Here is a 15,786-nt window from a genome sequence, read left to right on the forward strand (position 1 = left end):
TTCTGAATCTGCTTAGTGTATTCATCTCTTGGTCACCCTCTACGATTTTTACCCTCCACGCTGCCCTCCAATGCTAAATTTGTGATCCCTTGATGCCTCAAAACATGTCCCGCCAACCGATCCCTTCTTCTAGTCAAGTTGTGCCACAAACTACTCTTCTCCCCAATCTTATTCAATACCTCCTCATTAGTTACGTGATCTACCCACCTTCTCTTCAGCATTCTTCTGTAGCACCGCATTTCGAAAGCTTCTATTCTCTTCTTGTCCAAACTGGTTATCGTCCATGTTTCACTTCCATACATGGCTACACTCCATACAAATACTTTCAGAAACGACTTCCTGACACTTAAATCTATACTCGATGTTAACAAATTTCTCTTCTTCAGAAACGCTTTCCTTGCCATTGCCAGTCTACATTTTATATCCTCTCTACTTCGACCATCATCGGTTATTTTGCTCCCTCCTAAATAGCAAAACTCCTTTACTACTTTAAGTGTCTCATTTCCTAATCTAATCCCCTCAGCATCACCCGATTTAATTTGACTACATTTCATTATCCTCGTTTTGCTTTTGTTGATGTTCATCTTATATCCTCCTATCAAGACACTGTCCATTCCGTTCAACTGCTCTTCCAAGTCCTTTGCTGTCTCTGACAGAATTACAATGTCATCGGCAAACCTCAAAGTTTTTACTTCTTCTCCATGAATTTTAATACCTACTCCGAATTTTTCTTTTGTTTCCTTTACTCCTTGGTCAATATACAGATTGAATAACATCGGGGAGAGGCTACAACCCTGTCTCACTCCTTTCCCAACCACTGCTTCCCTTTCATGCCCCTCGACTCTTATAACTGCCATCTGGTTTCTGTACAAATTGTAAATAGCCTTTCGCTCTCTGTATTTTACCCCTGCCACCTTCAGAATTTGAAAGAGAGTATTCCAGTTAACGTTGTCAAAAGCTTTCTCTAAGTCTACAAATGCTAGAAACGTAGGTTTGCCTTTTCTTAATCTTTCTTCTAAGATAAGTCGTAAGGTTAGTATTGCCTCACGTGTTCCAACATTTCTACGGAATCCAAACTGATCTTCCCCGAGGTCCGCTTCTACCAGTTTTTCCATTCGTCTGTAAAGAATTCGCGTTAGTATTTTGCAGCTGTGACTTATTAAACTGATAGTTCGGTAATTTTCACATCTGTCAACACCTGCTTTCTTTGGGATTGGAATTATTATATTCTTCTTGAAGTCTGTGGGTATTACGCCTGTCTCATACATCTTGTTCACCAGATGGTAGAGTTTTGTCATGACTGGCTCTCCCAAGGCCATCAGTAATTCTAATGGAATGTTGTCTACTCCCGGGGCCTTGTTTCGACTCAGGTCTTTCAGTGCTCTGTCAAACTCTTCACGCAGTATCTTATCTCCCATTTCATCTTCATCTACATCCCCTTCCATTTCCATAATACTGTCCTCAAGTACATCGCCCTTGTATAAACCCTCTATATACTCCTTCCACCTTTCTGCCTTCCCTTCTTTGCTTAGAACTGGGTTGCCATCTGAGCTCTTGATATTCATACAAGTGGTTCTCTTCTCTCCAAAGGTCTCTTTAATTTTCCTGTAGGCAGTATCTATCTTACCCCTAGTGAGACAAGCCTCTACATCCTTACATTTGTCCTCTAGCCATCCCTGCTTAGCCATTTTGCACTTCCTGTCGATCTCATTTTTGAGACCTTTGTATTCCTTTTTGCCTGCTTCATTTACTGCATTTTTATATTTTCTCCTTTCATCAATTAAATTCAATATTTCTTCTCTTACCCAAGGATTTCTATTAGCCCTCGTCTTTTTACCTACTTGATCCTCTGCTGCCTTCACTACTTCATCCCTCAGAGCTACCCATTCTTCTTCTACTGTATTTCTTTCCCCCATTCCTGTCAATTGTTCCCCTATGCTCTCCCTGAAACTCTCTACAACCTCTGGTTCTTTCAATTTATCCAGGTCCCATCTCCTTAAATTCCCACCTTTTTGCAGTTTCTTCAGTTTCAATCTACAGCTCACAACCAATAGACTGTGGTCAGAATCCACATCTGCCCCTGGAAATGTCTTACAATTTAAAACCTGGTTCCTAAATCTCTGTCTTACCATTATATAATCTATCTGATACCTTTTAGTATCTCCAGGATTCTTCCAGGTATACAACCTTCTTTTATGATTCTTGAACCAAGTGTTAGCTATGATTAAGTTATGCTCTGTGCAAAATTCTACAAGGCGGCTTCCTCTTTCATTTCTTCCCCCCAATCGATATTCACCTACTATGTTTCCTTCTCTCCATTTTCCTACTGACGAATTCCAGTCACCCATCACTATTAAATTTTCGTCTCCCTTCACTACCTGAATAATTGCTTTTATCTCGTCATACATTTCATCTATTTCTTCATGATCTGCATAGCTAGTTGGCATATAAATTTGTACTACTGTAGTAGGCATGGGCTTTGTGTCTATCTTGGCCACAATAATGCGTTCACTATGCTGTTTGTAGTAGCTAACCCGCACTCCTATTTTTTTATTCATTATTAAACCTACTCCTGCATTACCCCTATTTGATTTTGTATTTATAACCCTGTAATCACCTGACCAAAAGTCTTGTTCCTCCTGCCACCGAACTTCACTAATTCCCACTATATCTAACTTTAACCTATCCATTTCCCTTTTTAAATTTTCTAACCTACCTGCCCGATTAAGGGATCTGACATTCCACGCTCCGATCCGTAGAATGCCAGTTTTCTTTCTCCTGACAACGACTCCTCTTGAGTAGTCCCCGCCCGGAGATCCGAATGGGGGACTATTTTACCTCCGGAATATTTTACCCAAGAGGACGCCATCATCATTTAATCATACAGTAAAGCTGCATGTCCTCGGGAAAAATTACGGCTGTAGTTTCCCCTTGCTTTCAGCCGTTCGCAGTACCAGCACAGCAAGGCCGTTTTGGTTAATGTTACAAGGCCAGATCAGTCAATCATCCAGACTGTTGCCCCTGCAACTACTGAAAAGGCTGCTGCCCCTCTTCAGGAACCACACGTTTGTCTGGCCTCTCAACAGATACCCCTCCGTTGTGGTTGCACCTACGGTACGGCCATCTGTATCGCTGAGGCACGCAAGCCTCCCCACCAACGGCAAGGTCCATGGTTCATGGGGGAAGTTTAAAGATATGGTGATGAAGTTTTCAAAGGCGACTTTCTGAATGTAAAGAACACTGAAATTTTTTTCGAGGTTGCCTTCTGTGTTATTTTCTCAAGCCCAGCCGGTGCGCGTGATAGTGCGTCCGCAACAATGTTCTCCTTGCCGGGAATGTAGACTATTGTGAAGTGGAATTCTTGCAGAAACAATGCCCAACGTTTGAACCTGTCATGATTTAATTCTGAAGACATAAGAAATTGTAATGCACGATGATCACTGTATACTTTTACGTGCTTACCAGAAAGAAAGAAACGGAATTTGTTAAATGCCCAAACGATAGCTAAAGCTTCTAATTCAGTAACGGAATAATTTTTTTCAGATTTTGTTAACACTCGGCTAGCAAAAGCAATGGTTTTCTGAACGGTAGTGTCATTTTCTATGGCTTCTTGAAATAAATGGGCACCAAGACCGTGCTAAGGCAGAAATCTTGTGATGGATCTGGATGAGCTAGTATTGGCGCGTTAAGTAGCGATTCTTTCAAAGAATTCCAACTGTGCTTGTTCGTCCCAGATCCAAATAGTATTTTTTCCAGTGAGAGAAAAAGTTTTGGTGTAGCAAGAATTTGCATATTCAGAAAACGACGGTAAAAATTTACGAGACCTAGAAAACTGTGGACATGTTTTTTTGTGGATGGAACTGGAAGATTGCTTCTAACTTTTCAGGATCCTGCTGAATGCCTTCAGAAGAAATAATATGTCCCAAAAACCTCACCTTTGACCTACCGAATTCAGACTTTTCCAAGTTAACTGTAATTCCAGATTCTGCAAAAATACGTAACAAACTGTTGAGGATGCGATTATGTTGTTCCCATGAAGCTTCTGCTATTAGAATATCGTCCACATATAAGGTGATGTGACGTTTTAAGAACTCAGGTAATATGGAATTTAGCCCGCGAATGAATGCTGCCGAAGAAATGTTCAAACCAAAAGGAAGTTTTCGAAACTGATAACAAACGCCGAAACAAAGGAAAGCTGTGTATTTTCTACATTCTGGATGAAGTTCGATCTGATAATAGCTGGATCTTGTGATATTCGCTATTTTTGACTTCATTAAAACAGCAAATACGAGTAGTTAATACTTTCAGCCAGAAGGCAAATACTTGTTTATAAATAATGATTAATGTATAATAAGGCGTCGCATAGAGACGGTGGAATTTTCTAATGATGTAATTCGTCGTCTTTGGGCGGCAATAAAAACAGAAAAATACGGATAGATATACGATCCTTCACTATTTTGTTCGCTGGAGAACAAATGAAGCCTTGAGCGCTAAAGACTTGTACTGTTTTTCTCAAGTAAGACGGACGCAGATTTGTGGCAGTCTGATCTAATTTTTACTAAATGTATAAAAACGTGTTATGTCTAAGTTTGAGTGAAGTGTAAAGAACTGTTATAACTTACTGTGACGACGCACGAGCGACTCAAAGAAGACAATGGCTATATAAAAGAGCGCTCAATGGACATGATACGGACATAAAAATCTACCGTCATTGTAGTACTAAGCTTAAGGTACGATATATGTTTTAGTTATAATAAATATTTGTTCTGGGAATACTGAATCATTTAGCAGTGCTCATTCCTATTATCTCCTCAGTATTATTTTCATTTTAATTATGCATTTTGCTAATATTACAGACACCAAGATCAGCCGTCCAATGTGTGTGTTACATTGATAAAAAGAAAACTGTTTTATCGTCTTCTTGCATCAGCTTTAATATTGAATTTCCCTTTTGTGTGATGTTACAGTTGTTTTTGCGCCCTTAAGAACTTTCTGGTCCCTTAGGAAATTGTTTTGTCATAACAATAACTTCACAACCGGGTATAATCGTATCTACGATCATGAAGTAATTAGAAAGACGATAACGCAATTTCTTAATCAATAGCACGCTAGTTGTGACTGCCTCAAGCCACGCGAAACAGCAAGTACAAAAACTATTCACATCTCATAATGCAATATTTTATGACAATGGTCAATCCATGATTCTTACGCCAATTGTGATTGATAAAACAGCTAAATCTCAATTTCCAACTTTCCATTGAATAACAACATCACTTTTATTTTGTAACAACACAATCTGAGATCAATGGAAGACAACCCTTTTACACCATTAAAATTTTGAAAAAGTTCTTCCAACGTTTGCGGCCTGTCTGTTTCAGGAATAATGATAGTATTGATTTGTCTCGAATCTAAGACAAGCCTTATCGATCCATTTTTCTTCTCAACAACATGTAATGGATTGTTGTATGAGCTTACTGCAGGCTCAATAATGCCCTCGTCAAGCATAGATTGTATTTCTGTTCTAACACGGTCCCTATAATGTGCTGGAATTACGTATGGTCTAACACAAAATTTAGTATGCTCACGAACACGAAATTGGTATAGAAATCCCTTGATTGTTCCTGTTTTGTGAGTAAAAACTGTCGAATGTGCTTGTAAAATCTCAAAAAGGTCCTGCCTATCAATGTCATTACAATTGTCAATTGTTTGAATTTTATTCTGAATTAACTCATTAGTTTCAAATATGCCGTCGATATCATCCCTGTCAGTACTTGCAGACTGATTGTTAGTGTCTAGTTCCGTAGAAAATTCCGAACTTTTGTCTAACAGAAGGTAAAGCCGATTAATGTCCTCGTCATGGTTTGAGAGCCAATCTTCAAATTTCAAACCTAATGACTTACCTTCTTTTTCTAAACTTATTTCAGCATCGTGAAAGTTTAAGATTGCTTTGTATTCATTCAAAAGTCTACTCCCAGTATAATTTCCGTCGACAATAATGGAACAATAAGAAAGAACCATGGACCTTACCGTTGGTGGGGAGGCTTGCGTGCCTCAGTGATACAGATGGCCGTACCGTAGGTGCAACCACAACGGAGGGGTATCTGTTGAGAGGCCAGACAAACGTGTGGTTCCTGAAGAGGGGCAGCAGCCTTTTCAGTAGTTGCAGGGGCAACAGTCTGGATGATGGACTGATCTGGCCTTGTAACATTAACCAAAACGGCCTTGCTGTGCTGGTACTGCGAACGGCTGAAAGCAAGGGGAAACTACAGCCGTAATTTTTCCCGAGGACATGCAGCTTTACTGTATGATTAAATGATGATGGCGTCCTCTTGGGTAAAATATTCCGGAGGTAAAATAGTCCCCCATTCGGATCTCCGGGCGGGGACTACTCAAGAGGAGTCGTTGTCAGGAGAAAGAAAACTGGCATTCTACGGATCGGAGCGTGGAATGTCAGATCCCTTAATCGGGCAGGTAGGTTAGAAAATTTAAAAAGGGAAATGGATAGGTTAAAGTTAGATATAGTGGGAATTAGTGAAGTTCGGTGGCAGGAGGGACAAGACTTTTGGTCAGGTGATTACAGGGTTATAAATACAAAATCAAATAGGGGTAATGCAGGAGTAGGTTTAATAATGAATAAAAAAATAGGAGTGCGGGTTAGCTACTACAAACAGCATAGTGAACGCATTATTGTGGCCAAGATAGACACAAAGCCCATGCCTACTACAGTAGTACAAATTTATATGCCAACTAGCTATGCAGATCATGAAGAAATAGATGAAATGTATGACGAGATAAAAGCAATTATTCAGGTAGTGAAGGGAGACGAAAATTTAATAGTGATGGGTGACTGGAATTCGTCAGTAGGAAAATGGAGAGAAGGAAACATAGTAGGTGAATATCGATTGGGGGGAAGAAATGAAAGAGGAAGCCGCCTTGTAGAATTTTGCACAGAGCATAACTTAATCATAGCTAACACTTGGTTCAAGAATCATAAAAGAAGGTTGTATACCTGGAAGAATCCTGGAGATACTAAAAGGTATCAGATAGATTATATAATGGTAAGACAGAGATTTAGGAACCAGGTTTTAAATTGTAAGACATTTCCAGGGGCAGATGTGGATTCTGACCACAGTCTATTGGTTGTGAGCTGTAGATTGAAACTGAAGAAACTGCAAAAAGGTGGGAATTTAAGGAGATGGGACCTGGATAAATTGAAAGAACCAGAGGTTGTAGAGAGTTTCAGGGAGAGCATAGGGGAACAATTGACAGGAATGGGGGAAAGAAATACAGTAGAAGAAGAATGGGTAGCTCTGAGGGATGAAGTAGTGAAGGCAGCAGAGGATCAAGTAGGTAAAAAGACGAGGGCTAATAGAAATCCTTGGGTAAGAGAAGAAATATTGAATTTAATTGATGAAAGGAGAAAATATAAAAATGCAGTAAATGAAGCAGGCAAAAAGGAATACAAAGGTCTCAAAAATGAGATCGACAGGAAGTGCAAAATGGCTAAGCAGGGATGGCTAGAGGACAAATGTAAGGATGTAGAGGCTTGTCTCACTAGGGGTAAGATAGATACTGCCTACAGGAAAATTAAAGAGACCTTTGGAGAGAAGCTCAGATGGCAACCCAGTTCTAAGCAAAGAAGGGAAGGCAGAAAGGTGGAAGGAGTATATAGAGGGTTTATACAAGGGCGATGTACTTGAGGACATTATTATGGAAATGGAAGGGGATGTAGATGAAGATGAAATGGGAGATAAGATACTGCGTGAAGAGTTTGACAGAGCACTGAAAGACCTGAGTCGAAACAAGGCCCCGGGAGTAGACAACATTCCATTACAACTACTGATGGCCTTGGGAGAGCCAGTCATGACAAAACTCTACCATCTGGTGAGCAAGACATATGAGACAGGCGAAATATCCACAGATTTCAAGAAGAATATAATAATTCCAATCCCAAAGAAAGCAGGTGTTGACAGATGTGAAAATTACCGAACTATCAGTTTAATAAGTCACAGCTGCAAAATACTAACGCGAATTCTTTACAAACGAATGGAAAAACTGATAGAAGTGGACCTCGGGGAAGATCAGTTTGGATTCCGTAGAAATGTTGGAACACGCGAGGCAATACTAACCTTACGACTTATCTTAGAAGAAAGATTAAGAAAAGGCAAACCTACGTTTCTAGCATTTGTAGACTTAGAAAAAGCTTTTGACAACGTTAACTGGAATACTCTCTTTCAAATTCTGAAGGTGGCAGGCGTAAAATACAGGGAGCGAAAGGCTATTTACAATTTGTACAGAAACCAGATGGCAGTTGTAAGAGTCGAGGGGCATGAAAGGGAAGCAGTGGTTGGGAAGGGAGTAAGACGGGGTTGTAGCCTCTCCCCGATGTTATTCAATCTGTATATTGACCAAGCAGTAAAGGAAACAAAAGAAAAATTCGGAGTCGGTATTAAAATCCATGGATAAGAAATAAAAACTTTGAGGTTCGCCGATGAAATTGTAATTCTGTCAGAGACAGCAAAGGACTTGGAAGAGCAGTTGAACGGAATGGACAGTGTCTTGATAGGAGGATATAAGATGAACATCAACAAAAGCAAAACGAGGATAATGGAATGTAGTCAAATTAAATCGGGTGATGCTGAGGGGATTAGATTAGGAAATGAGACACTTAAAGTAGTAAAGGAGTTTTGCTATTTAGGAGGGAGCAAAATAACCGATGATGGTCGAAGTAGAGAGGATATAAAATGTAGACTGGCAATGGCAAGGAAATCGCTTCTGAAGAAGAGAAATTTGTTAACATCGAGTATAGATTTAAGTGTCAGGAAGTCGTTTCTGAAAGTATTTGTATGGAGTGTAGCCATGTATGGAAGTGAAACATGGACGATAACCAGTTTGGACAAGAAGAGAATAGAAGCTTTCGAAATGTGGTGCTACCAAAGAATGCTGAAGATAAGGTGGGTAGATCATGTAACTAATGAGGAGGTATTGAATAGGATTGGGGAGAAGAGAAGTTTGTGGCACAACTTGACTAGAAGAAGGGATCGGTTGGTAGGACATGTTTTGAGGCATCAAGGGATCACAAATTTAGCATTGGAGGGCAGTGTGGAGGGTAAAAATCGTAGAGGGAGACCAAGAGATCAATACACTAAGCAGATTCAGAAGGATGTGGGTTGCAGTAGGTACTGGGAGATGAAGAAGCTTGCACAGGATAGAGTAGCATGGAGAGCTGCATCAAACCAGTCTCAGGACTGAAGACCACAACAACAACAACAACAACAACAACAACAACAAGAAAGTTCATAGTGAAGCTGTGGCTTTGACAAAAGAATTCTAAGTTGGTTTGTTGGCGTACATCTACACTTTTTCCAAAGATTGCACCTTTTAATTTAATCTTACGTAACGGAAGTGTGGGGCAGTCGTTCGATTTGTTACATTTGCTAAAGGCTGTTTCACTAATTACTGAAATGGGACTGCCAGAGTCAAGTACTGCCGTAAATTTTACGTCATTTACTGTAATGTGAATCACAGGATATGCAATGTTGTTATGTTTTACGTCGTGTTCATGGAGTAAGATGTCCCTAATGTCTTCCATTTTTACGTAATTAATAGCTACGGCTGCTGCGTCGTCAGTTTCATACGTACGTTTCGTGGCTGCCAGCGGTGTGAGTCATTGCCTATTGTCTCTTTGTTGGCGCGCGTCGTTATTGGGATTTGGAGACCTAACTTCTACAAATTCACCTTGTCGAGAGTGCCCTCTTAAATGTTTTGAATTTACGTGTAGTAATGAACAGCTTATTGTCAAAATCATCGTGTCGGCGAGTCGCACATCGCTCATTGTTACTTCGTGGTGGTGGTTAATGTTTAACGTCCCGTCGACAACGAGGTCATTAGAGACGGAGCGCAGGCTCGGGTTAGGGAAGGATTGGGAAGGAAATCGGCCGTGCCCTTTCAAAGGAACCATCCCGGCATTTGCCTGAAACAATTTAGGGAAATCACGGAAAACCTAAATCAGGATGGCCGGAGACGGGATTGAACCGTCGTCCTCCCGAATGCGAGTCCAGTGTGCTAACCACTGCGCCACCTCGCTCGGTTTGTTACTTCGTTTCTGCGGTTCCGTCTCAAAATTCAATGCGCCTTGCCAATTTCTTTCATAATTTCCGAAGTGTCCTGTGTTATTATTTTGTGGTTGCTCCGTATTTCTATGTCCCTCTTCCAGTACTGGAGAGCGAGTGTCCTCTGAAATATGTAATTCTTGTATTACTTGTGCCAACTGATCTTGTACTTCTCGGATTTCCCTTTTATACTGTGTATTGATTTGATTTTGATTTTGTTTGAATTTTCTAATTTGTTCATACTCTTCAGTGTCAGTGAAAGCTACAGGTCTTGTGTCATTCAGATCATCTACCTTTGTAGATAAGTTAGTGAACTGATCTGAAAGTTCGGCTACTTTATCTGATAGTGAAATTATTTCCTCTGTGTGTTTTTCTGAACCAAGTTTCAGAGTGTCCATTTGTGTTGAAATCGTATCTACTGTAAGTTTTCCTGAGTTTTTGCTAGTTGCGTAACCGAATCGGTAGATGCAACTGAGTCAATTTTAGCTTGCAAGGTCTCATGATTTTCATGAACAATAATTTGCAGTTCTTTTATGGCTGCTTCGTGATTCTGTAATGCATTTTCATGCCGCGAAAAAATAGGTTGAAAATGCTCACAAATTTGTGTTTTTACGTCATTACAGACTTTTTGACATTTCGATTCAATATTATGTAACTCAGTAGTTAAATCTTCACGTGGTTGTTCAAGTGTGGTGTCTAACGTTTGAAGCTTTTGCTGTGTTTGTCTCTGATTTTGTTCCATTGTGTCTAACTGTTGTTGTGTTTGTCTCTGGTGTTGTTCCATTGTGTCTAACTGTTGCTGTGTTTGTCTCTGGTGTTGTTCCATTGTGTCTAACTTTTGAAGATTTTGTTCCATTGTGTCTAACGTTTGACGCTTTTGTCCCATTTGTTGCATTAATTGTAATAACAATGCACTGGTGTCTGAAACATGTTCCTCAGTGCTATTCGGCAATGCATTTGAACCGCCAATATTCGCATTTTGAAAAGCAGAAAATGTGTCTTGACTTATTTGAGAAAACGGCGAGGAGGCAAAACCTGAATCTACAGTATTTGCAAGATTGTGTCCTGTCATTTCGGATTCCTGAGGCAAGCTGTTGCCGACCGATCGATCGATAATGCTTCCCTGTTCACTAATTGTTTCACTGTCTACACCATTATTTGCAGACCGTTCCATTTACCAAATTACTACTTCGAACATTAGCTAATTCATTACACAGTGACGCTAACACACTGCTTTCGTCCTCACTGTCATTTCTCAGTTTACTTTGGAGCCTAGTATTACGTTTTTCACACGCCATTATTGTCACAATATTTCACACGACAACACAGAAAAGCACAATTTGAAGAGCAAAATAAGAAAACACATTAACATAGCATTAAAAATAATATCTCGTTAATTGCAAGCGCAGCTGCGAAATACTTGGTGCAAATCTACATGCATGGCACAACTGTTTTACTGTACAAGAATGAAAACTACAACTACAAAGGAAATTCTCTCTATGATTACGCGCTAGCGCTAAACAATAGCTACACTAATTACACAAACTACAAGAACAAAAATCAGAAGATTCCAGTGAGGTATCCTCGGCTAAGGGTTGACATATGAAACGTCCCCTTAGAAAAATTGTACAAGACCGTGCTTAAACTGACACGCAATATTTGTGGCGCAACGCAATCTGACTTTCAGTAATCCCTACAAAAGAATGGCCCTGATTAACATTAACCTATACGTTTCACAAATCACTTACCTCACAAAAATCTTCGTTACTCGAACTACTGCAATACAGCGAGCGCCACTACTGCCAGCTAAATAAAAGATTCAAACTACGGAAGGCACTAACTACTGATAGGCATAGTTAGCAAATGAAAGATTTTAATAGAGAACAAATAATGCATTTACCTTAATAGTGTTGAAAAATCATAATATACATAGCAGTTCATGACATTCAGTCTTACAAATTTCAAAACTCCGCCATTTCTCTCCCCAATCCACCACTGCTGGCGGCTGACCTCCAACTGCACAACGCTACGCGCTGTTAACAGCCAACTGCCCAACGCTACAATGGCGAGTATTACAACAATGCAAAGCAGCCACAGACTGCACGCAGCACAGCCAGTGATTTTCATACACAGCGCTACGTGGCGTTACCAATAAGAAAACCTAAACAGCCTACTTACACGCTTCGAACGGCGCCACGTCGCAGTTACGCCGGCCTCGATGCTCCCTGTGACACGTGTCGCCCACCCTCACACCGGCCACGCAGATGTCCGCCTCTAGTCTTCGCCACTTCCGAATCGGACGCACGGCAGCAGAGAAACACGACGCGCATATTACGAAAGCTGCAGTCGTACTGAGCGGTGGTCCACTGGGATGGACGAAGAATCTCTGGACAGGCCGCGACACAGTGAGTGGGCGGTTTGCAGGCGTACTGGGCGCAGGTTCTGGGCGCAGCTTTGGCATATCGCGGCCACACAGGTACGCCGACCGACCCGCTGCCGCTCTCCGCCGTTTCTGCGGACAGCCAGAGCTGATGTGCGGCCACAGGCTGCGGCGCCACGCTGGGGAAGGCCTCGTGGTGGAGTCAGCAACCACAGGGCGCAGCACGCAGTGCAGGCTGTAGGAAAGGCCGTCTCGAGCTGTGTGGCTCTACCAGAGGCGTCCAGCACTGAGATCAATAGTTTTTCTGGGTCTCCTCCCAAGAAAAGGTTCCAAGCCGCAGGCTCAGCCTGTAAAGTCACGGTGACGGTCTCCGACAACTCAGGAGGGTTCTTCGTTCTGTTTGATGTCCTCCCCCACAGCGCAAGCGCAAGTTATTGTGCAACCCTCAGGACACTGGACAAACGACTTCCGCCTGTTCGCGGCCCCAAAAATTGAAATGAACTTCTCCGTGAGAACGTAAGTCTGCCTGTGCACCCGACAGGAGCCCACAGAACTTGAGTGCACCCTTCTTCGCCATCCATCCTGCAGCCCACATCTCGCACCCTCCCACTTCCATCTGCTTGCCTCGATGAAGGACGCACCCCGCGGCAAGCAGAAAGTGGCTGATGCGGAGGTTGCTGACACGGTAAGGCGGTGGCGCCGACGTCCACCAGTAGCGTGGTACCGTCTAGGCCCTCCCAGTAACTTGGCGTAGGGCAGTCGTACTGGACGGAGATTACATTCTAAAATGGGGCTCTTAGCGAAAAGGACGGGGAATAATACGGTGTATTGGAAACCAGAATAAAACCGACCCGCTTTCAGAAAAAAAAATTTTCATTAATTATTGAACGCCGCTCGTACATTAACCGCAGTTATAACTATCTTGAACTGAAACGCGGAATTGATAACACTGTGATTGACGTGTGAATGTTTACGAATATTGTACAACGTTAACGACTGTTTTCGAGTGTTCTAGAATATTCTAGAACAGAACTTGGGTACGGGACACACGGCAGTGATGAGCACGCAGCGACGACTTGTGGGAGCCGGTATAGACAGAGCAGCGGCTCATCGAACAAGTAAGACTTAAGAAACGAAACTGCGAATACTGAATATACCAGGGGAAGCAAAAGTATTTAAATGCGTTGACACAATGGTGAAACAAGATGAGAGCGTAAACCTGGGAAGAGAAATCCTTCATTCCCTAGATGTTCCCGGTTTTCCCACGCAATAAAAGTTCTAACAAACATCAGAAAAAAGACTCAGGACAGGCGAAGAGGGAAGTTCCTCACCGAAAGAATTCTACTGCTACCAAATATGGGATACCAGTCTCAGAGAGAAATTTCTAGCAATCTGCTATATTTCTGCAGGACGAGACTGTATGGATGTAGATCACGGACTGTCGGGGAAGTGTGAAAAGCTCCTCTTTTTCGTTTTATTTCCGTTAATTTTTGCGGCTATCCGAACTTTGCAAAGACAACACACTTCGTTGCGAAACAATCCTGACTATGTATATAATACGAAGCGTCTCTTACGTGTTTCAGATATTACAGTTGTTCAGTTACAAACTCACTTTATTTTGTTTTTTTGTTATTTAGGTACTTAACACATTTCCCTAGTACGAGAGGATGGAGATTTCTGAACAGTACGTCGCAAGGCATCCCAAATATGCTCAATAATGTTCATGTCTGGGGAGTTTGGTGGCCAGCGGAAGTTTTTAAACTCAGAAGAGTGTTTCTGGAGCCACTCTGTAGCAATTCTGGACGTGTCGGATTTCGCATTCTCCTTCTGGAATTGCTCAAGTCCGTCGGAATGCAAAACGGACACGAATGGATGCAGGCGATTAGACGGGATGCTTACGTACGTGTCACCTGTCAAGAGTCGTATCTAGACGTATTAGAGGTCCCATATCACTCCAACTGCACACCTCCCACACCATTACACAGCCTTCACCAGCTTGAACAGTCACCTGCTGACATCAATCGTCCATGGATTGACGAGGTTCTCTCCATACCTGTACACGTTCATCCGCTCGATACAATTTGAAACGATCTCGTCCGACAAGGCAACATGTTTAGTCACCAACAGTTCAATGTCTGTGTTGACGGGCCCAGGCAAGGTGTAAAGGTTTGTGTCGTGTAGTCATCGAGGGCACACGAGTGGCCCTTCAGCTCCGAAAGCCCATAACGATGACGTTTCGTTGAATGGTTCGCATGCTGACACTTGTTGATGGCCCAGCATTGGAATCTGCGGCAATTTACAGAAGGGTTGCAATTCTGTCACGTTGAACGATTCTCTTCAGTCGTCTTTGGTCCGCAGTGATGTCGGAGATTTAATGCTGTACCAGATTCCTGGTATTCACGGTACACTGGTGAAATGGTCATACGGGAAAATGCCCACTTTATCGCTACCTCAGAGATGCTGCGTCCCACCACTGCCGTTGTAGCAGCAGTTACCGATGTAGCAACTGTGCCAGACACTTGTCTCATGTAGCCGTTGCCGACCGCAGCGCCGCATTTACACATCTCCTTATTTGAATACCCACGCCTATACCTGTTTCTTTGGCGCTTCAGTGCAGTTTCAGCGACAAATGTCAGCATCAGTAGTGAGTTCTTTGATTCTTTATTAAATATACTTCACAGTACGGTTTTTAAGACTATTGTCACTGTTTGCGGCATATTTTCTGTGTTTTTTGTTGCCATTTCCCTCTGCATAGACCACGTCATCTGCAAGTTTGTTGGAAGGCTTGAAACTACTTTTATACACAGAAGATAACTTTCGTACTCCGTTAATAATTCAAAAATGAAGTGCGAAAGTTATAGTTTTGTGTGTATAAAAGTGGCTGCAAGCCATCCAACAAACTTGCAGATGACGTGGTCTATGCAGAGGGAAATGGCAACAGAAAAACACAGAAAATATGCCACAAACAGCGACAACAGTCTTAAAAATTATGCGGCGGAAAATTTGACAAGATGACCGATGTTCTTTGTGTCGATGTTTCGCCGCACGTTTTTAGCGAGAAAACATTTTTCATTACAATTTACCACACTGTATCGTGCGTTTCCACAATTAAGGAAACTGTGATCAAGGATAAAAACAGAACAGCACTGGCAATTACCAAATTGGTAGAGATATTACATCCTTCCCAGCCGTATGTTACGCAGGAAAGGGTTCAGAAGAGAATCAATATTCTATGCGTAGCATGCAAGTGGGAGAGAAATGAAATGAAAAAAAAAAGTCGAGGATCTCTGGTTT

The 15,786-nt window shown here is 41.8% G+C and overlaps 1 protein-coding gene across 1 annotated transcript in view; it reads left to right on the top strand.

Annotated features, from left to right (window-relative positions):
• Positions 1–12,644, top strand: part of LOC126215303 (basic proline-rich protein-like) — a 162,645-nt gene extending 150,001 nt beyond the window's left edge. Inside the window, exon 4 of the mRNA XM_049941985.1 lies at positions 12,537–12,644. Coding sequence (XP_049797942.1) covers positions 12,537–12,644 — 108 coding nt within the window. The remainder of the gene's footprint in view (positions 1–12,536) is intronic.
• The last annotated feature ends 3,142 nt before the right edge of the window (positions 12,645–15,786 follow it).

The sequence above is a fragment of the Schistocerca nitens genome, chromosome 12 (genome assembly GCF_023898315.1).
Source record: "Schistocerca nitens isolate TAMUIC-IGC-003100 chromosome 12, iqSchNite1.1, whole genome shotgun sequence".
Lineage (NCBI taxonomy): Eukaryota > Metazoa > Arthropoda > Insecta > Orthoptera > Acrididae > Schistocerca > Schistocerca nitens.